This window comes from Lygodium microphyllum, chromosome 20 (genome assembly GCF_053477565.2).
Source record: "Lygodium microphyllum isolate KBCC chromosome 20, Lygodium_microphyllum_v1.1.10, whole genome shotgun sequence".
Lineage (NCBI taxonomy): Eukaryota > Viridiplantae > Streptophyta > Polypodiopsida > Schizaeales > Lygodiaceae > Lygodium > Lygodium microphyllum.
Genome location: NC_141154.1, coordinates 19,351,669 through 19,375,120, shown reverse-complemented (window position 1 = coordinate 19,375,120; position 23,452 = coordinate 19,351,669). Strand labels below are relative to the sequence as shown.

Sequence of the window (23,452 nt, the reverse complement as noted above, 5' to 3'; positions counted from 1 at the left end):
TAAGTCCACTGTAGATTATGGGTTGTTCTATATGAGAGATAAGCCCTTGAAACTGGTTGGATACACAGATGCCGATTGGCCAAGATTCTCATATGATTGCAGATCTACGAGTGGTTATGCTTTTGGTCTTAGAAGTGGCATGATGAGCTGGAGCATCAAGAAGTAACCAACGATTGCATTGTCTAGTATTGAGGCATAGTACAGGGGTACTGCATTGGCAGCATGTGAGATTTCATGCCTGCTCAAGTTGATGGCTGATTTGGATATTAAGGTGGATGCTCCAGTGACCTTATTATGTGACAATCTCAGTAGTGTACTCCTGGCAACGAATCCAGTATACCATGCCAGGACAAGAAACATAGAGGTACACTACCATTTTATCAGAGAGATGGTTCTTGCAGGGAGAGTAGATCTTATGCATGTGAAGACTGATGAATAGGTTGTACATATCTTTACCAAGTCTTTGGGTAAAGATAAGTTTAGTAGTTTTAGACAACTACTTGGAGTTCATCAGATGATTTGAGCTTGAGGGGGAGTGTTAGAATATCAAGCTCATAGTATTATGTCGCTAGTATGTATGACTGACATTAGTCTTGTCCAGCTGTATCTGCAAGTGTGGGGGAACATTAAATAAGTCGATGGTCTTAGACCCAGTGTGAATGGTCCTACAGACCTTAGTACTATTGTATACACTTACTCTTTGTGTGTGGTTATGTGAGAATGAATGAATGAAGAAGAGAGGGCATGCTTGCTCCTCACTCCCTCTCTATCTCTCTCAATCTCAACACCAGTTCTAACTACTAAATCTTTTTTAAAAAGATGCATAAAACACACTATTCAGTATGTATTTCTATGTAATTTTTGTTTTGAATCTTCCTTGAAAAGGACTCGTGAAAACACAATATATACTTTTGTAAAATTTCTTTTTTCTTCCTAATCATGCTTATTAAAAACAATGCCCTCTTGTACGTACTTTGCACTTGTATAGAGTTTCTTCTTTTCAATTCCAATCAAGCTTGCTAAAGAACATATCCTCTTGTTTTTCCTCCTTGCAAACTTGGACTCCTATTTGTAAAATATTACACGGCGCAGCGAACAGAATCTGAGAAAGAGATAGAGAGTACACAACAGATAAGAGGAGAATCAGTAAAATTCTTTAACTCCAAACAACTGATACAAAGATGGCTCTGTCCACCCGTGCGCTTCCACTAAATGAAGCTTAGATGGCGATCTAGACAGAAGATAGGTGAAGAGCTTAAGGCTAGCTGGAACAACAACTCTGACTGGGTGAAAGATGAGTGTAAGATGGCTGCGAAGGGGTTTAGCTTTTATAGCCCGCGAAGGTCGTTAGGTCGGCCTGCTGACCGACCTACCATATGAGCCTCCACTAGTCGGACCCCACAATAGGGGCCCCTTTTAACTCCCTTACTACGCAACTCAATGCAATGTGCCTCGAGTTGCTACCAGCTTAACCACTCTGTCTAACCCAAAGATTAGACCCACAATGGTCACCTTTTTGCCATCCGGTCACATAGACCTCATCTGATATACAAGTCAGGACTCCACCAATGTCCGGGCTCACACTTGGCTTCTCCTCATAATGGGGGCCTTACAACTTTGAGCACCATGGATCATTGGTAGTACCTAATGAGGGTGGGGCATTGATCATATCTAACACTATTTTCTATTAACAATCATCTCATGTTCACTAGGAAGTGATGACCCTTTGACTCTTTCTCCTCTTTCTTACTTTCTTTTTGTCTTTTTCTCCATAATGCTTTGCATTTGCTTCTTTTTTTTCTGTCTTTGTGGGTAAGGCCTCCACAATAATAGAAGCCTATACTAGACAAAAAGCATACGTATACACATAAGACACAGAGATACAAATATCTCTTTATCATGCACACATATGAAAGGATTATTCAAGCAACATAAAGTGAACAATACACATAGTGAACCTCATCAAAACATTCATAATGATGCATATCATATATCACACTCTAAGCATGGATATGCATATGCATGCATGCATGTGTGCACATGTGTCTGTGCATGCACACACACATTAATGCATCCACTCATAAAAATCTAGGCTCTTACACATCCCTTATGCATTGGAAAGAATATCGTGCTTATGCTCTCAATGAGAATATACCCAAGCACATGTGTATCTAAGAGTAGATGCAATTAAAATCATGACATGCATGTCAAGGTCCCAATGCACAAAAAAGAGAAATTAATGCATTGAAATATTATTTGCATATTCTATTTTGAATTTTCCATACACCATGCAAATGCTAACATAGATTATTGGATTAAGTTATGCCTTTTGACTGTCAAGGCCTCATCCCTCAACTCAAAGGTTTAGCTTGACTCTCATACATGCTCCTAACACTCTTGATGAAAAGTATAATCATGAGAGATATTGATTTAAGTTGAAGTAGTTGGGGTAAAAAAGAAGAGACCCCCATGATTTTTATTTTGTAGGTAGGTGGATAAATGTTTGACTAATGAATGGTAAAGAAGTTAGAAAATTGGGCAAATTTTATGTGAAAACCCTAATTTCAAGCTCTTTTTGGGTGAATTGTAGGCCAAAATAAGTAATCTTTTGTATATATGGGCTTTTTTTTTTGTTCTCAAGCCTAAAAAACTAGCTCGATAACCAAGAAAACCTCAAAAATAGCCTTTTGTGCTACAATTAGCCCTAATTTTTACCTTGGTAGTAGTCCTTCATGGTCCATGTCTCACCCTTTCCCCTTCCACATTGTATCCAAGCTTCCCAATTAGCATAAGATTTTTCCAACATATTGTGTAAGAGGTGTGTTTTCAATGAGGGTGCAAACTCTCATGCATGTGCAACTAAGTGTGTTGAGGATAGACGCAATGGGCCTCATCCCATATGTGGTGCAAGAAAATGGTATAATTCAATGCATTAAGCTAGATCCTTGTTTCCCATTTGTGGAAAAGCTAGGGCTTGGAAAACTTATCTCTTCTTCCTATTGCTTACCTCTTTTTCACACCAAATGCTTCTTAGTCTGCATAATCTATTGCACCTCCATAGACAGTGTTATAGACATTCTGGATATCAAAGTAAATAGAACTAGTGCTACTTAACTCAAAGTTAGTTATCATTATCATTTGGCTCTCCCAAGCAATTTTTTATGTCTTCACATCACTTTTAAGATATGATTGTATAGTCTCTATGGTTCCTTTTGCTTCAATCCCTATAATATAAATATGAATGGTAGATAAAATGACTTTTTATAGCACTTTTCATGAAACATCAACAAAGAAATTAGAAAGGGAGAAATGGGAAGAGGATACTAAATCAAGCATGTGCAAAGTACCACACTTTTCGGTTATTAAATTTGTGATTTTTTATGGCCTTTTCAAGTAACACTCTCTTACATATCTAAGGGCACATCCCGGTTATGATATGTATATAATGCTCTTGCATAACTCCTTAACTAGTTACTCATACCTTTATTCTCTTGGTTCCAATGTAAAAATTAAGGGCAAATTTTAACCTAAAGGCTATTTTTCGAAGGTTTTGTTGGCCATTTGGCTAAATTTTTGAACATGAAAACTCAAGAAATAGCCCATATATCTAAAATTTTATAGTTTTGTGCTAGAAATTCATCCAAACATAGCTGAAAAATCATGCATTCTCATAATGTTTGCCCCATTTTCTAAACTCCACCTTTGATCAACCAAACATTCACCCACCTATTTACAAACTGAAAATCATAATGTATCTTATTTTTTAACCTACCTAAAACTCCTTACTTACCCACTCTAGTATATCAAAGAAAAAAACATACATTAACAAGAAAACACAATTCACAACTAGAAGATTTGTTATTCACCAACTACCATCTCAACTAGTGGTTGTGTCACTTTTTGAGACCTATGCAAGAACTCTCACTTGCATAGCATGTCACCAAATTCACATATTCTTACCATCTAATTTGTGATTCCCTCTCCCTCTTCATCAATAATATTTATTATCCCTTCACTATTACTTGATCATCTAGTCAGCATGGATAGGATATTAAAGTATTAGATGTTATCTAGAAGGTTAAACCTCAACTTGGATAGTGAAGTATGGGACATTACATAGGAGGTTAAACCGTAGCACATGTAATGAAGTATTAGGCATTACCTAGGAGGATAAACCCAAGTCTTTAGTATTAGACCCACCTTCCTATCCAATGACATAAGTCTTTTGAAAGAGAAGATCGGCAATACCACTAAAGAAGAAATTGCATAGAAGGATTTGATTGCAAGTATCATGACTCTAGAAAAACCTTGTACTTCATTATTTATCTAGTATACCCACATCATCGTATGAGGTGGCACCAACTTGAGTATACCCACATCATCGTTAAAAGTAGTGTTAACAATGAGTCCATCTATTTTGGCATCTTTCTAACAGTAAGACTCATGCTATCAACCAAGAAAAGCACATCTCTCAGTCTATATGTCAATCATTACTATGTGAGAGAGGGTGACAATGACGATGAGAGGCCAAGGTAGTGAGTGTGAGAGTCGAGAGGATGATATATTGAGGGTGAGTGTGGGAGACTCTTCTCCACCTATTCCTTCTCTTCTCTTCGAGTTTCCTTCTCTAACCTACAAAGTCTCGCACCATGATCAAGGTTTAGTGCTAGGTGATAGAGGAGATAGTGGAGGGGCTCGCGAGAAGTGTAGGCACAAATGTAGGAGCCCAATGAGAGTAGAGTATAATGGCCCTATCTATCCTGTTTGTGAAGAAAGCTGAATTAGTTTGCTATGCTAGGCTATGCATTCTGCCTTGTCTTGTTTAGTTTCGAGGGTGTTTGAAACACTAGATGGGACCACCCTCATGCCGCATTCCCCCTTACTAGTCTTTGAGGAGGGTGAATTAACCACAAGTGGAAGAGAATAGAATTCCCGCATCCCGACACAGTTAACATGATGATGAAGAAGGTGACGCTACAGGCTTATAGCTTTTGCTACACAAGGATCTCCACTGTCATATAAACAAAACATGGAAATGCGTACGCGAGGCTACAAACACGAGGAGGGCGGAGGATCCAGGCGGCACACGGATCGATACTCGAGTAGAGCGCAGGTAGACGCCGTTCGAGAGCATGCGGGTACTATATTATATGCACCTGAGCTGTGAAGTTATCGTTGTACCTGCGGTGTTTAGCGATCTTTGCATAGCCGAGTTGTGGAAGCAAGAAACCTCGGCGAGCCATCATGTCGACCATTACTCTCATCCCTACCATTACCCTCGCGATGATCCTGCTACATGTTGTGGCTGGCGGGCGTAGTACAGCCGATGCGAAGCTTTTCAGGGACGCCAAAGGTCTCTCTCTCTCTCTCTCTCTCTCTCTCGATTTTGCGCTCGCCTGTCTGTACTCTTTATCAGTAGTGTTGGTGTCACCGAAAGCATATGTTATTACACTCATCGTTCAATTTGCTGTCTTCTGTTAATCGCGTTATGGCACTGTAATAGGCTGCATGCTTGGGCAAATAATCGTGACTCATCTAGCACTTATTAAGTCTGCGCTTCCATTCCCTTCTTGTGTGTTGTTACAGCGGCCGACGTGGTGGATGAGATGCAGATTAAGCAGCTGGAGGTGACGGCGGACAAGGTGCACTGCCAATGCCCTTTGTTCAAGGACTCTTGCGAAAAGGCTCCTGCTGCGGTGCATGATGGCGTCTCAGCAGCAGCTAGTGATCCAGATCAACTAACGAAGCTACCTGCCACTCATCCATACTGCCGGTGCCCTTTGGTCAAAAAGTATTGCAACAACGTCGGCCCAGCCAGCGCTCCTGCTCCGGCCATGGTGTAAAATCTGTCAGTCTTAGATTGTTTGTTTGTTCGGTTTGGCAACGAGCTTGCAGTTGCCGTACGGAAGAGTGCCACTCGATCTGGTTGTATTGAACATCCTTCATTTCAACTGGTTTTTGTTTCATGCTTTGTGATAATGGATATTCCGCCCGCTTCTCCAAGTGATATTCTGTCGGAGTGCTAGTACTTAACCGATTGAGAGTATCACTTGAACGTACCGAACGCCTTCCATCGTGTCTTGGTCTTCCTCCTAAACCCTAATGGTGTGAATGTCAACGTAATTCTCCAAGTCATGGACGTGGTTTCGTGAAAGAGTACGAAGAGCATTTTATTTTGGCTTAGAGTCCACTTTCTTATGTATTAACGTTTCTCAAACGAAGCAATAATATATTAGGACCAAGTAAATTTCTGAGCTTTCAAAATCTTATAGAAGAACCACTGCATTCGATTCGCTACTATACTATGCTTTTGAAAATATATTCTATATTGAATTTCAAGCTTTTGTTATCGAGACTAGAAACATTGCGTTAACAAAGCCAAGCACCCACTCCAAAAATCCATCTGAAATTGTATTAAAGGTTTGGATATAAATTTAAACGAGAATTGGTTCATACGTAGGATTAAGCTGTTGCGGGACCAGACCATGGTTGTTGATCCCAAGATCATTCATCAATGTAGAATATTAGTGCAATTGGAAGTTAGATCTTGGCATAACACTTTGTGCAACATATTAGACAATTAATTTAGTATGCCTCACTAGTGTTAAATTATTTGTTAAGAAAATTATATATCCATAGAGTGGATTTATATGCTTCACACACTTTAGACCATTGTTCAACTTTCGTAATCTCTCAATCTGTTTCTATTGTGTTGATATTTGGCTTTCCTCAAAGTTTGAGGCTCTATTGGCTCACATAGGCATGATTCATGGTAGCTTATTATCTATCAAATGTGTTCCTTTAAGCATGTTTGAAATTTTTGTATTCGTTAATGTTTCTCTTATAGAGATATTATTGCAAACTAATTATCTTAAGGCAACATTATAATTAAGATACATTTAGATTTTATTATGGCATGACATTGATTCGAATCTTAAAGTAGAAGAGAAAAAAGTTAACGTCCACATTGGGATGCATAGCTCATAATTAAGACTTTTGATATTTTTCCACTCAAATATATCTCCAGACTAGTAGAATGCTATCTTCTTCTCTAAGGTTTCACCACTAAGAAAAACTTCTAGATCATAAGATAAAACCTTGATATACATCTGAGTTAAAATTATTTGAATATTAGAATAAGAATTTGAAAAAGTTGTACCTTGGAGAGGCACACAACTTGGAGTAAATAAACTTCAAGGAGGATATGCAAAAATTTAAGTAGCCATGATGATTTCGAAGGATTCATTTTATCATTGGTGTATATATATGATATTTTGAGGTGTTATCTATCTTTTTGATTATGGTCAATAGAGATTATTCATGTGTCAATGTGCATATTGATCCATAGAATCCATTTGTGCTAGGATATCATCCCAAGTGTGTATGTTCTTGGGTATATCTGTTAGTTGTTTTGCAAATTGATTGCTGTGTTGAGCCATATAAAATGAAGTCACTCATTTTTACCTCTATCTCCCTCGACTTATTTTTTCAAATTCTAGATTCTGTTTCTTTCATCTTGTTCCAACTCTCAATCTCCTTGCACCTTTCTATCTAATACACCTTACAGTACATTATTAACCATACAGGTTCCCACATTGGTGAACCAATATGAAGGTCAATAGGAGAAGTGCAATCATAGGAGATCCATCAAGTTCCAAATTAGATGGTCGATATAAGGTAGCTTCTTGAGAAGCTTGATGTTATAGCTCTTGTGAGTGCTTTGAAGCACTGAAGCATGTGATGAAGCAATTTAATGGGTAGAATATATTAATATATAAACGAGTGTATGCAAGCAGTATGCATTCTCATAGGGTTTCTTAGTGTACATGGAGCCAATATTTTGTTTATCTAATGTGCAAATATTGCACAAATGATTAGTGGAATTGTACACAAGAGCTACAAATTGGGTTGTCTTTAAAAAGGCTCTTAGAGGAGTTTTTCCTCGAATACATAGCATTGGTTATAGGGAAAAATTAAAGAGATTGCATAAATAGATCCGTCAAAGGTCTTGCAACTACAATCCTGTTGTGTGAATTTGAAAGTTGATATGCATAGTCAGATGTGGATGACGAGTAGTCCTTGGAAAGCTTGAAAGTTGAGTTATTCTTAAAAGTTATAAGCTGAAATAACGTGGAAGAGAAGGGATGGTTAGTATTCTAAAGGCTTATCAAAGAAGGGTTTAAGCACAATTGCATATAGTGTGATAGTCTACAACATGAAAAGTGTCATTGTAGGGCCAAACTTTGATATGTTGGAGCTATATATAGCTCACCCTATCTAGACTAGGTGTCACCTATATATATGTAGATTTGAGAGTAGATGAGAGATTCGATGGGGATGCACAACGGAAGGTGGTTGACACATGGATATGGAGGCTCAAGCTTTCTTAATTTTATTCTTTTTCATTCTTCTCAACCATCTACTTTTCCAAGTCTCACCAAAGAGATATACCCTTTGACCTTTAGCGCACTTTACAAAGCCTCTCACACACTTACTTAATACAAGCATAGGATAAGGACTTAGGCTATGCCTTAATTCTCAACACTCCCCCTCAAGCTCAGAATGAGCTTGCAAAGACAATACTCCAAAAGTGCACTCCTGAAATACTTAAAATTATCTTTACCTAATGCTTTGGTAAAGATATCAACAACTTGGTCATTTGTTTTGACATGGACCAAGTCAAACTATCCATCAATGATCTTCTCTCTAATTAAGTGATAGTGCACTTCTATCTGTTTTGTCATGGCATGGTAGTCTAGGTTCTTTGCCAACATAATACTACTAATGTATTCACAATATATGATGACTCCACCATCAATTTCAATCCCCATATCACAGAAAACCAATCTCAGCCATGTCTGCTCACATGTTGCCAATACAATACCTTGGTACTTAGCTTCTATACTTGATAAAGAAATTGTAGGTTTCCTTTTGTTGCTCCAACTTACCATGGATGATCCAAATTAAAACGCATAACCACTGGTGGATCTCCTATCCATAAGATTACGTGCCAAGTTTGCATCAGTATACCCAAAAACAAGGTAGGCTTTATTCCCTTCTCATAGAATAAGCAAGCTCCAATGGTCTTCTTCACATACCTTACAACTCTCCTCTCTGCATCCAATTGTGATTTACATGATCTTTGCATAAATTGGCTAATGAATCTAACAACATAGCTCAAATCAAGCCTTCTAATGGTTAAGTAGATAAGACTACTAACCATCTTTCTAAACATAGTCAGAGCTTTCACATATTTTCCATCATTAATCATTTTGATGTTCTGATCCAAGGGAGTATCCATTGTCTTACATCCTATCATGCCATGCTTCTCCAACATCTCTAAAGAATATTGTCTATGTACCAACCAAATACCGTGAGGTCTATAAATGACCTCAATGCCCAAAAAATATCTTAACAAACCAAGTTCCTTCATGTCAAATTGTTTATGAAGACCGTGCTTAACTTTAGCAATCTCTCTCTCAAGTTTACTTGTAATAATGAGGTCATCAACATAGATGACAACCACAACCATGCCATCTTCTCTATGTCTCACATAGAGTGAGTAATCAACCATACTTTGCTGTAATCCCATCCTGCACAAGAATCTGCTAGTCCTTTCACACCAAGCTCTTGGTGCTTACTTCAGTCCATACAATGTCTTCTTCAACTTGCATACATAACGCAGGTATTTAGGATTCACATACCCTTCAGGCTTATCCATGTACACTTCCTCTTCCAAATTCTCATTCAGGAATGCATTTTTCATATCCATTTGATACACTTTTGAGACATATATAGAAGCTCACTGTAGTCATCTTTGCCACTACTTGGTGTCCAACTGAGGTGCACTACTTGGTGTCTCAAGTGCTCTTGAATGAGGTGGCACATATTTTCCTGCACTTCTAGTACCCAGAGTTTTTACATGAGGAATTCCTACTTTCAGCCACCATAGGCCTCTTTCCTTTTGCAATTTTCGCACTCTTTTGTAAACTCCTCAACCTGCCACTCCATGCACTATAGCTACCACTACTTTTTGCATTCTCCTGAGATCCAGACATATCTTCCAAGTGTTAATTTAAAAGCTTACCATTTGCTGAAATTTTCTTCCCATGAGCATCATCATCACTACTTTCATAAGAATCCAAGTCCACTGCAATCTTGGGCTTGTACCATGATTCATACTCACTAAATCTGACAGCCCTACTAATGTAAACTTCCTTAATCACTGGATCATAGAATTTGTAACCCTTCTTCTCATTAGGGTATCCAAGAAAGATGCAATTTATAGCCTTTGATTCCATCTTCTTCCTCAAATCATCACGACCATGAACACAACAAACACATCTAGAATCCCTGAAGTAAGCAACAATGGGTATATACATATTTTCACATGGTAATACATGATGAGTCAATGTTGTAGGTGTCCTGTTCATGATATGTATTGTAGTAGTATGCACTGCCTCTGCAAAATATGTCAATGGAATATTCATTTGGTTCATCATTGCCCTAGCAATCTCTGCAATGATATGGTTCTTCCTTACTACAACACCATTCTGTTGAGGTGTATACATGCATGCCACTTGTCTTTTGATTCCATGATCTCTCAAACAATTTGAAAATTCATATGACGTGTACTCTCCTCCATTATCAAACCTCAAGAATTTTATGTAATAACCAATTTTTTTTCAATCATAGCTTTAAACTCCAAAAATCTTTCAAAGGCTTCACTTTTATGTTGCATGAAATAAACCCAAGTCATTTTGCTAAAGCCATCAATGAAAGTGATATAAAACCTACATCTCCCACTCAATGAGACATTTTGACATGGACCTCAAATATCATAATGCACCATTTCCAAAGGATAGCTGCTGATTCTCCCCCTCTCTGGAAATAGTAATCTAGCTTGCTTGCCTAATTTGACAAGCCTCATATACATGATCATAATTAACATAACCAAAATGGGGCAAACGAAAAACCACCTATTTAGTTTGCATTTATTTCAATCTTTGTAGGTTTACATGACCAATTCACCTATGGCATAATTCAACATCCTTATCTTGACAATGCCCACTTTCAATATAAATAGAATTCTAAATGGTAGGAGTACTTGCATCCAAGGCAAATAACATGCCTTTCTTCTTCCCTTTTGCAATCAATCTAGCAGGCCTTCCATTTCGAAATTCCTCAATGAAACATCCATATCTATTGAATCTCACCTGCATTCCTTGGTCTGCCATATGACCAATTGATGCCAAGTCCTTAGTGATTGTTGCTACATATATCCCCAAGCTTATTTTCAACTCCATCTCTAGTGACAAGTGGCACACTACCAATATGAGTGCTTTTATGCAAAGTGTCACCCCACATAATCTTCATTTTGCATTTGTTGTTTTGTGTCAAACCACTCAACATGATGAGTCATGTCATTTGTAGCCCATGAGTCAAAAAACCAATCATCCTCACTAGGAGGGTGAGTCATGCTCCATAATACAAGTTCCATGACAAATAAATGGCCTCTCGTAGAGCCACCTTTAGGTCCATAACCTACACCTTCATAGCCACCTAGATAATGGTTATATTGAGTCATTCCTTGACCCTTAGGCATAGTATTTTTCTTGTGATAACATTTTCTTTCTAAATTTCCATATTGCCCACAATAATTACATGCAGCATCTCTAAGTGGAGGTGTACATCATCCTCTACCTCTAGAGTAAGCTCTCCCCATGCCTCGAGGCATCAATACACCATGATCGAAGGTACCTGGACCATGTGAAAAGCTATCACCACCATGACCATAAGATGAACCTCTAGCTCTAGATGGGTTGCCATGCCCTCTTTGATGATAAAAGAAACTATCTCCACTTGTATTTTTGTTGCTGCTAGATGCTTCAAACTCAACATTATTTCTTTTGTAAGTAGCAAAGCAATGAATTCTTCAAAGTCTCACATAGAGCCTCCTCTAGCTGAAATAGAGGTATCAAAAGAATTATATGCTAGGCCAAGTCCATTAAGTGTGACTCAAACCAAGTCATCATCATCCACTAGTACATTTATAGATGCAAGATCTCCTACAACGTGTTTGATTTCTGCAACATAGTCATTGATAGTGTAGTTTCCTCTCCATGCTCCATGGAATCTTTACTTAAGTTGTATCTTCCTTGCCTCTGTATATGTCCCATACATTTTCTCAATGATCTCACATGCCTCTTTACAAGTGTGTGCCTTGTTGATATGAGGAATCAAAGTATGTGATATGCATATAGAGATCCAATGCAAAACCTTGATGTTCTTTCCAGTCCAATCCTTGTATGCCTTCTTTTGTTCTCCCATGGGCTCCTCAAGAAGCTTTGGAAATGCATCATCACCTGTAATGAGGTCCTCAAGAATGCTAGCTCTAGGCACTTATTTCACATTCCATTGTGGCAATAAATCTAAGTTATCAGTTACATTTTTAGTTAAAAGAGATGTAGCTTCATGGTGTGCTCTTTCTATGACCTCCATATCAAGTCACAACATTGATTTTTTATTTGTGATGGCTTCACCAAACAGTTCGTTTTTCTCTTCCATTTCAACTCCTTGAACTCTTCAAGACAGTGATGTAGCTAAGTTTGGTTCTCTAGGAGATCGAGCTCGCAATGCCTTTCATGTTTGTGAAAGTTCCATCTCCAATGACCTTGTCCATTCCAAAGATGCATCTAGGAAAGCTTCTTTGGGAGCATATAGCTCTTGTGCTCTATTCAATAGAGTGATTTTCTCTTCTAGCTTATCTAACCTCTTTTAGACAAATGGAGAAGCTTCTAGGTAAAGTAATGAATATAAAGCATACGGAGGTTCTTGATAAGCTGATGTATCATCATAGAGACCTCGTCTATACTCAATACTACCGCCACAAAAATGGCAACCAACTTCAGCAAAGGTGGTTGCTCCTATGCTACAACCTTTTGCAGCCACTGCTCCTAGCTCTATAGTAGTTGCGACTGGAGCACTTTGTCTCCCTTTGCAAAAGTGCAACAATAAATGTTACAACATCATTAATGAAGCTCTTAGTTGGAGACATGGGCATCATCTTGAAAGGTTTGTGGTGTTCCGCTTTGCTTTGCTTGCCGCGATGGTGTCGTGCCACTACACGCATACCGTGTAAAAAAAACATCTAAAGTGTGGCTTTCTTTTAGATTTAGAGAGCCAATGTCACTTTAGGCATTAGTGTTAGTGTCCATGGTTCAAAATATTAGATTTTTTTTGAACAAGTTTTTAGTCAATTTTTGATATTCTAGATATTATCTCTTGTAAAAATCCATAAAACTATAGAAAACTTCTAGATTAGGATGACATGTAAAAGAAAGTATGTAGCTTTCAACCAATTTGAGAGGATTTTATATGGAAAGAGAGATTAGCAAAATTGCGCGATTGTTGTTTTCAAGTAGTGAAAAACACTCCAAAGTCGGAGATGGAGTAATTTGGCAGAATTCTGGCCAAGTGTCTTGGTATTTAACCCTCCTTTCGGAGCCAATGGAAGCATCAGATTGGCGATCTGAGCATCATAGAGGAATGTATTATTTTGTATACGTTTTTCTCTATTTGAGTTATATTTTCTCATAATGGTGAAAGAACGATCTGAGCATCATAGAGGAATGTATTATTTTGTACACGTTTTTCTCTATTCGAGTTATATTTTCTCATAATAGTGAAAGAAACTTACAAGCTTCATCTCTGTTAGTATTCTTCTATATTTTCTAATTCTTTTTTGGAGTATTTTTCTACATCTTTAATCTCTTCAAATCCCTTATCTTCCGTCTACTCCTCTCCCTAAATCTACCTTCACTCTGTTGTCTCTTATCATCAAGAACTTGGCTTGAAAGCTTCAACCCTTCTCTTATCTCTATCATCTCTAGAGTCTAAGCTCTTGAAACCCCATACATTCTTCTCTTGCCAAACCCTTGGGGTGACCTTCAACCCTACACGCTGCAACATTGGTGAACCCGACATGAAGGTCGGTACAAGAGAACTCCAAGATGGGAGATTCTTCAGGAGATACTCTACAACAATTAGTGTGCATACTGCAGTAGACTTAGCAACAACAAATCCAAATGTTACAACAATATCGCCTAAAATTTGCACGAAAGCATCGATACAAAATTTGTTAAAAACTCCACAGGTGTCGTCAAATTGTAATAACATCACATTGTAACTCGCCTTTATTTTTCATTGGGCTTAAATATGTCTACAAACCACTTCTCAAACTAAACAATTAGTTTGTTGGAAATCTCATACAATCATGGAATGTTACTGTAATTTTACATTTGTTCTCTAAGGTATTGTTGTAATGTGCATATGTATTTGTAGGTAGGTAGGTGTGAATTTATATATACACATTTGTGTGATGTACACTATTGTGTTATATGTAGTTAACATTGAATAGCATCACGACGAGAGTTGCCCTGCACTACTCTTGCCTTGATAGGTATAGTAGCTTGTCCAAGAATCGACTAACAAAAAAATCTGGTAACTCTCTCTCTCTCTCTCTCTTTCTCTATCTCTCTCTCTCTCTCTCTCTCTCTTTCTTTGTGTCTCTCACATATTTATGGATATTTTGTTTCTATGCAAGTAGATTGTACAAGTTTATTTTGTGGTTTTTTTTGCATAGGAGTCTTGGCACCATGGCATCCTTTTCTAGGATTCAAGTGGTCACTAGTGAGAGCAAGGAGGAAATAGGCCTTCTTAGAGTTAGAAGAGACATAGTCCAACCCACATTCTCTCATGTTCGAGAACATATTGATGGGGATGAGCTTCTCTTGGAGCCTTTTGTGTTTCTTGATGAAGAAGGGTATGCATTGACCAAGCAACAGGAGGGACGATGGACAATCAATTATCAGCTCCTAGTTTGCATCAAATGAATCTTATGCAATGTAGAGGAATCCCTCCCTCCCCCTCCAAATAAAAGACATTGCTCTCAATCTCGATTGTCGCTGATCCAAATTGTGAGGCTGAACCAAATATGAATAGAAAGCTGAGTCATAAACTATTCAGCCCAGATATTCTTAAAGTTTGGCAACGAGAATGTGAGAGAGTTAGATCAAAGCTCAAAGAAATGGCAATACCAAGGGATGATAGGTTTGAGCTGCATTCCGAAGACTTTGATGGGGATCCTTGTGTGTGAATTTGGTGTCATGAATGTAATGAGCTTTATGGTAAAGGCTCGATCAAAGGAAAGATAACAGCTTACAATTGCTTCTCTAACTTCATGTCAAGGTTCCATGTCTTGGCGAGTAAGAAGCATGAGCTCAAGTATATGGTTGCTCGAGGATTGAAAAAAGAAAATATGCCCAAAGGAGTACATCAGTCAGCAAAGGATGACAAGACACAAATAGTCTTTTTATATTCAAAATTTTTATTGTCTTTTTGAATTGATTCTTACTCAACCCTTTCATGTTAAAATTTTTGTAGATTGGGATTTGGAGTTGATTGAAGCTACGTTACACGATTTTAAAGAAAAAAATTGCATGAAGGTGAGATGCAAGATTGATGATTCATGGCTGCGATTATGTCCCTCAAGGTCAAATCTTTACACAATCCTCAACGAGCATACAAAGTCAAATTCTCACATAAAGTCACTCATGAAGAGCGAGGAAGATTCAAATGCAATACTCACAGGCTTGTGAGGGCGTCCTCGAAAAGATACAAAGCATGATCCAAAGTAAAGATCTCTCACAAACTTCTTAGTCTCAAGGAAAACGGGAGATACAAGTATGAGTGCTTTCACCCCCTCTTCTAGTCATGATACAAAGATTAGCAATTGGCTAGTAAATTTGAACTTGCTTTGTTGGGGTCTTTGGAGCCATGAAGTTAAGGTAAACAATAAGTATATTAAGATAAAGCCCTTCTTAGATGATCAATGTGATGGAAATAATTGGTTTGCTGAGCCACACACCAAGGTAACCTTACAAGATGGAGGCACAAACTTTCATGTGAATGAATGCTTTCGTCACATTAACTACCTACGTATTTCACAGGATGGGCATCCATTTGAAGGATTCACATGGCACCACTTCAAAGGGATAGTTAAGTCGTCTAAATTTAGAATGAGATTGTATACAGATGAGAAGGTTAAGACCAAAATAGGATATAGGGGGACTGGGTGTGGAAGAAGACTAGATTATCTCACAAAGAATGAGCTTAGAATGGCATCTATTTCTGCTAAAAAGCAAGTAAGGGAACTTAGCATGCAGCTATGGTGGAAAAAATCTCAAGTTTCCATTCTTTGTGTGAGAATCCAAACTTTAAGAGAAGCCAACATAGAGTCTCTTAATCACAAGGATGTAAAAAGGTCCTGCAACAACATAATTGAAGCCCATAGGTTGGGCAAGCTTGGGGGTAAAGCTACCTTGTGGGACTTTCTACAAGATGTTTCCACAAACATGATTAGGTCAACTGCGGGATGAAGATATAGTGAAAGCACAAAGGTGATATTTGAAGTTGCAAGGATGTGGGGGGCCCAAGGCTACATGATTTCCGAAGTTCGAGCCTTAATGGACCCTCTTTATCAACAACAAAGAGAGGGCAAAGACATGCCACTCAATTTGTACTAAGCATACACCGGTACATTTTTTATGTGATTGATGGAATCTATCAAGAGGAGAGAGAGAAGCATGGCATCATGTCAAAGGTTCCTTTCATTTTAGTGGAAGACAAAACTTCCATAAAGAAGCGGGTCAGGTAACAATATCATGGTCTTTCCAATAAAAATGGATTCATACCTTGTTTGAATTAAGAAAGTATTGTAAAAGAGTTTGTGCTTTTTTCACCAATGCTTGTAGGTGGAACCCAAAGGATGATATGCTTGTGGGGTTGGATGGATATAAATCAAACAATCATGAGTGCTTGACACCATGCATGATCAAAGTGGGAGAAGGACAAGAAGGGTATGAGAATATTGTTGGTGCATTTCAGAATTGTATTATTGGTGGGCATGCAAGAGTTTTCCTTGCAAACCCTTTGCATGATGCTCTCCCTCGCTTGGTCCTAGTTCTTCATTGTACTTGCAATCGGTTTGATGCAAGCTTTTTTCACAAGCAATGAGCAGTCATTTTAAGTTTGTGGGATGAGAAGCTAGGGACCACAGTCGGCCCAATCATTGGACATACATCCGACAGTGATAGTTGGTGACAAAAGTTGATGCTTTTAGATTATGTAGACAAGTTTGGCAGTAGATTTAGACTCAAGTGGGATGGATGGCCACTCTCAGTAAAATTTTCAAAAAATAAAGTTTATGGGCTTCATGACCAAGACTTTGTACACAATGGGAAAAAGTTAGTCAATTTTCTTAACAAGCCTAAGCATCAATTGGCTATTTGGTGATGTTCGGATCACCCTAAATCATGTTGTCATCATGTATAATGCTTTCTCTGTTGACAACCATATGCTAAGATAGGGAGACATTAGGGGAGATGATCGTCAAAACTAGGTAGGAGATCAAAGAATATGTGGTAGGCAAGTGCAATGGTGTTTAGGAGAACTAGGAAATAATGGAGTACGTAGAATAGAGCGGGGTAATTTCGAAACACAAGCGTATCTTGAAATTGCTGGAGACTACATTGACATCTTTTTGTCTCCACACTTGAGCTTGGTGGATCGAGACCATGTTTTAGGAAAAGTCTCTTTCTTTTTTCAAATTTGGAGGTTGTGGATTATGCATCATACCACTTATACAATGAGTGTAAACTTCATAAGCAAGGAGGCATTTTTGGATGTGCAGCTCTCATGCCATTTTATTGTCTTATTAATCAAGTATTTCAGAGACTTCTTTCTAAGTCTCAAATTCCTTTTACATCTTATAGGCTCAAATGCAATTGAAATCTTCTTTAGCAAGATTGAGAGCATGGTGGGTCAAGAACGCTCATATGACATGATCTATATGTTGCATATTGCTAGGAGTTTGAATAGGCTTGCCTGCTTGGAGTGTAAAGAGAATGGTCCTTTGTTTGCAAGAGCACACAAGAAGCAAGAGCATGTTTGGAGGGAGTTGAATCTCAAAGACAACATGTTGAAAGCTAATCTAGGAGACTATGATTGCATATCAAGTGATGATAAAATTATTGATGGTTTGAAGAAGGGGTTGAAAAGTGCTCATGAAATGTGTGAAAGATTACATGTAAAATCAAAGGGCAAGAATGAAATGAAATGGTGGCTTGAGCCTTGGTTAATTAGCTTTACAGATGCATACGCACAAGAATCAACCAACTAGTTAGGAATCAATAAATAGTGAGGATAGTGGGCTGCTTTTATTCAAAATTTTCATCCACTTATCCAATATCAGCCCACAAAGGAAAATGTTGTTGCCGATGCATTGACTAGAAGACCAACTATTCATAATATTTCTATGATCTCTTTTGATTCCCTTATTTCTATGAAAGATACCTATGATCAAGACCATAGTTTTCAAGCTGATTGGAATAAAGTAATTACCAATAATTGGATTCCAGTTGATTCATTGTCTTATGCTGATGGATTTATGTTTTATGAGAAAAGGTTATGTGTAACTGCTCCATTTAGATCATTTGTGTTGCACGAAATTTGTTGTCCCCCATATTAAGGCCATAGAGGTATTATTTCCACTTTACGTACATTGGTTGAAGATTTCTACTAGCCATAGATGGAATCTGTTGTTTCTAACTTTGTATCTGAATGCTTAATTTGTCAAAGAATTAAGTGACACCATGGTAAGCAGTATAGTTTGTTAATGCCTTTACCCATTCTTGAAAGACCATGGGAACATGATATTTCAATGGATTTTATTACTAGTTTGCCTAACACTCAACTTAATCATAATATGATTTGGACTATTGTAGATTAGTTTAGCAAACAAGCATATTTCATTCCATGCAAGAAAACATTAACTGCATCTCAAGCTGCTCAATTGTTTCTGAAAACTGTTTTCACTAACCATGGTTTCCCAAAAGTTATTATTTCTAATCACGATTCTAGATTGTGCAATAATTTTTAGATTACTTTGTTTGCTAATCTAGGAACAAAGATTGATTTTTCATCTGCATTTCATCCTGAAACAAATGGACAAACAGAAGCTACAAACAGTACAATCTTGGATCTTTTACTTGCATACACAATTTCAAAACCACAAACATGGGATACACACTTGTATTTACTTCAGTTTGCATACAATAACACTCCACATACAGCTACATGCAAAGCACCTTTTGAAACCATTTATGGATATAGATTGCTTACACCTATTACTTCATTGTCAAACAAAGTTAAAGTTGCTGATGATATTGCCGATATGCATGCTACTATTTTTGATGAAGCTAAAGATATAATTACGAAAGCCCAACAATCATATACTAAACAAGATAACAAGAAAAGAAAAGCTATGCAATTGATGATTATGTTTGGTTACGAATTGAAAAGTGAAGACTACAAAGTGTTGAGAAACACCCTGTTGTATAGATTTTATGGACCTTTCAAAATCATTCACAAAATCAATAACAGTGCATTTAAATTAGCACTATCCCAACACTGGAAAATCCACAATACTTTTCATATCAGTTTGTTACGACCTTTTAAAGGCCAATTACTTGTCCACCCTGTCTATGAAAATCCTCCTTTGTTAGAAGAAGAAACTGAAATATTTGAACTCGAAACAATTTTAGACACTCATTATATGACCACTAGAACTGGTCTAGATATTCTAGATATTTGGTGAAATTTAAAAAGCATCATGCTGAAGAGGCCCAATGGATGCATGCTTGTGACCTAAGTGCTTACCCCTCACTGCTCGCTCCACATTGAGCTAATAGCAATTGAGGACAATTGCTATCCCATCGCGGGGTATGATGCCAGGAGGCATATTCCACTCTTGGCATATTCCACAATGGATTCCGTGAGGTTTTGCAGTGGATTCCATAAAATTATATTTTCTTACCAGAGCTCATACACAATGTGGATTCCTTGTGCGAAAAGTTGATGGGGAAGCCTGTCCTTTTCGTGCGTCACGTTACTTTAATGTGGAAGTGGGTGATTCGATAGTGTTGTCGTGCTGCTACGCATCCGAACCGTAAACACCTCCATTTTTGTTATGCATCTGTGTTATCTTTTCACGTGTGTTTCATTGTGTTTGATTGCTGCGTTATTTCTGTCCTTTTCTGTACCTGCATCCAATGTACATACTCCACTTGTGTGTTTGTGTTTGTGCGTGTTTGTGTTTGCGTGTATGTTGTGTGTGTGTCAGAAAAATATGAAAAACTGACGCCAAAGAATATTATCATGCTGTCAATTTGTATGATGAAATCCAAGAAAAGTGCAAGAAAACGTGGAATCAAAGGAAGCTTTGTAGAAGCCGACATTTAAGCTATGAAGACAAAGGTTGCACCTGGACCAAGGCTTCTGATTCTAGACTATGTTAAAAGGCTTTGACAGGTGGTCCTCTAGTTCAAGCTCAAAACTTTGCAGTAATGACAGGTGTAAATTCAGGAATATCATGTGCAATGAGAAGAGCTCGTGGTGGCGTGGAAGATGTTCAGACCAGCATGGTAGCTGCCTTTGGATCTGGGGCTATGTTCTCTATCGTCAGTGGAGTCGGTGGCCAATATGTGGCATTCAATGTAGTTATGACAGGAGTTTCTTTTGCTCTCATTCAAGGAGGCATGCATAAGCTTAACCTCGACCAGTTGATGCCTACTATTTGAGGGGGAAGGGAATATTGGAGAATTTGGGCGTAAAATGCTATGAAAAGAATTTCAAGAAGGAAAATTTAAAAACAATACTTGTCGAAGGAAAAAAAGGACGCACTGATATTGGAAGGGGGGAGCTTTTCTTGCTGGGGGGCAGATACTGTGGACTCAAAACCCCGTGTTCAGCAGCTCTTGCACGAACTCTATGACATTTCTAGTGAACCCGACGTGAAAGCACTGCGTCAATTTCCAGCAAGATGGGAGACTCGTAAGAAGAGATAATGGACGAGAATGTCATGAAGCATCTGTTTCAGTCGTTTACATCCTATATGCAACAGCAAGCACACGCAAAATGCGATAGTGATGCCATGGATGCCTTGAAGGCTGTCCAATAGGAGATGAAGTAGTTCAACGGCCAACAAGTTTCAACTTACCTGCATTTGTATGAAGAAAAGGTTAAGTTTTTTGGGGTTTCTCAAGACGTTTGGAGCCGCTACTTCTTGGGATCGTAGTTCGCGTGCTTGAGGTTCGAATTTCAGAAATTCAAGAAACATATGCTGGTTGGACAGAGTTTAAGAAGGCATTAAAAGATGAATATTTCCTGCAGGATACAAGTCTTATGACCCGCAGGAATTTCTTAGCATGGGTTTCTATGCCTAATAAGGGACTTTCAGTTATCGCCCTTTTGCGAGAGTTCGAGAGTCGCTATGATCAGTTGGACGGGACTGAGTAGCAAGCTCTGGAGATGCAGAAGGTGGAATTATTTTTACAAGCTGCTGATGCTGATTTACAGGAAAAGTTGGATGATCTTTTGAAAGATCAAGCTACCGATTCAGGCTTAAAGACCGAGTGGAGACATGTCATTGATGTTGTGAATGCCCTTGTTAAGAAGCAGCGCAGAAGGGTACGATTGCATCGTAATACAGGATCTGCTTCTGAAAAATCCTTGGAGACCCCTACTTCTACCCCTACTGCAAGTTCTATGCCTAAGCCTACTCCTCCTGTTGTAAATCCATCATATCCTGCTGCTCCAGTGCCCTTATCAGTAGATGATGTTATTAAAGGCTTGGCAGATTTGACGATAGAGGCAGTCAAACAAAGCTGAAGTTGGGAAGTTAAAGGAGCAACTTATGTCAGTACTTGCTGTAGCATTTGCTCCAGTCTTTACACGATTTTGGCTCTGCTGAAAGCTTGAGCTTTCTTAGGAGCCTTGGAGCAAGGCCAAAAGTTACATGTAGAGATAAGAAAGAAGGGACTTGAACAAAATTTCTTTATTGGCAGTTTCTTTGTTGTAATTCACTTGACAAGCAATATAGTGATCTTTGGTATCAAAAATTGAGATCTTCTTGTTAGCCTCTTTCCTTGCAGCATCTTGAACCCCCTGTTCAGCAGCTCTTGCACGAACTCTATGACAGCGCGTGATTCTACAAAATACATATTTCAATTAATGAATGTTTATGAGTTTAGAGTGCGCACTCGTATTAAATTAAGGTTAGGACAGAGTTCCAACCTATTTATTTATGTTCTAGTTGGAGATTACTAGGTATTCACTTTTGTCAGTTTAATTTTATTATTTTATAACAATTGTGAATGCTTCAATTAATGTGTAGACCAAGCGATGGTGGCGCTAGGAAGCACTGGGCGATAGCCTGTATTCAAGTTATTTAGAAGAAATTAACATTTTTTATGGGCGTGCGTCTTAGAGGCATGATGCCAATATTTATTTTGATGTGCTTATTTATTGAAGATGTTGACATATATTTATTATTTTTTACGCTCATGGGCGTACGATTTAAATACTCATTATTGGTCATTGTATTTGCGCACAACCCGACTCTTGGGGTGCCCAACCGCTTTATTCTTTATTTGGAGAAAAGCAAACACAAAAGCTAAAGCATGCTAATTGTAAATTTGGGCTATTTTTTAGCTTGGAGATGAATAAAATATTAAATACATGCTTTGTGGAGCGCTCACACAAGGCATGGGGGAGATTGTATCCAATTGGTCTTTTTGCTTCATGTCGTGCAAGTCTATTATGTTGGATTTTGAGCTTAAAATAGAGTTCTCTCTTCTAGGGTACCTTTCGACGCTCCCTACACGTATGCATACAACATCCAATTTGTGCACCATAACATCACAATAGATTTTGTTATAGTTCTTGCATAATGTGAGCAAGAATAATAACTCTTAAGAATGAAGCGAATTTTTTCATCCTCATTGGACTGCTTTTGTGTCACTCCTCTTTGTGTAATGTTGTTCATCATGTCATTTTTAGCTACACTCTCTTTACATGCATTCATAGAACTGTAAGATTCTTCATTCTCAAACTCGTATGTTTCATTGATGCCAAATTTTCCAATCACTTATGCACAGCACCTCTATCAATGTTTGACTCAAGTGGCAATCATAATTCACTTGCATGAATCTTATGATCTTTCCAAAATACCAACTTCTTTGCCTTCACATCAAGGTAAGCCCTACAATCACACTTTTCATGTTGTAGGCTATTACAATATATGCACCTTTTCTTAAACCCTTCTTTGACAAGCCTTTGGAATATTGCCCATCCCTTCTTTTTCACTTTACTTAATTTCACAACCTTCGAGTAAAGGTCTCTAAAAGTGAAGTGAGGATCATGCAAGCACTTCATTATCTCATCCAAAGCATCCCCTTCTAGAGTTGGACCAACAGGCGTAACAGGATATTTAGTTATAGAAATAGATAGTTTTGTTGCAATTTTTGGGTGCTTTCATAGAAATTGCAAGCAT

At 38.1% G+C, this 23,452-nt stretch overlaps 1 protein-coding gene across 1 annotated transcript; it reads left to right on the top strand.

The window, feature by feature from the left end:
• The first annotated feature begins 5,164 nt into the window (after positions 1 to 5,164).
• LOC148018716 (uncharacterized) lies at positions 5,165 to 5,963 on the top strand. Its single transcript, XM_087661021.1, has 2 exons — positions 5,165 to 5,353; positions 5,587 to 5,963. Exons 1-2 carry the CDS (start codon positions 5,245 to 5,247, stop codon positions 5,841 to 5,843), a joined length of 366 nt encoding a protein of 121 aa, XP_087517147.1. The 5' UTR covers positions 5,165 to 5,244; the 3' UTR covers positions 5,844 to 5,963.
• The last annotated feature ends 17,489 nt before the right edge of the window (positions 5,964 to 23,452 follow it).

Bases quoted from the DNA above. Each gene is read 5' to 3' on its own strand.
- LOC148018716 (XM_087661021.1), top strand. From the start codon at position 5,245: ATGTCGACCATTACTCTCATCCCTACCATTACCCTCGCGATGATCCTG. The intron at 5,354-5,586 runs GTCTCTCTCTCT...GTGTTGTTACAG, and splicing joins GCTTTTCAGGGACGCCAAAG to CGGCCGACGTGGTGGATGAG.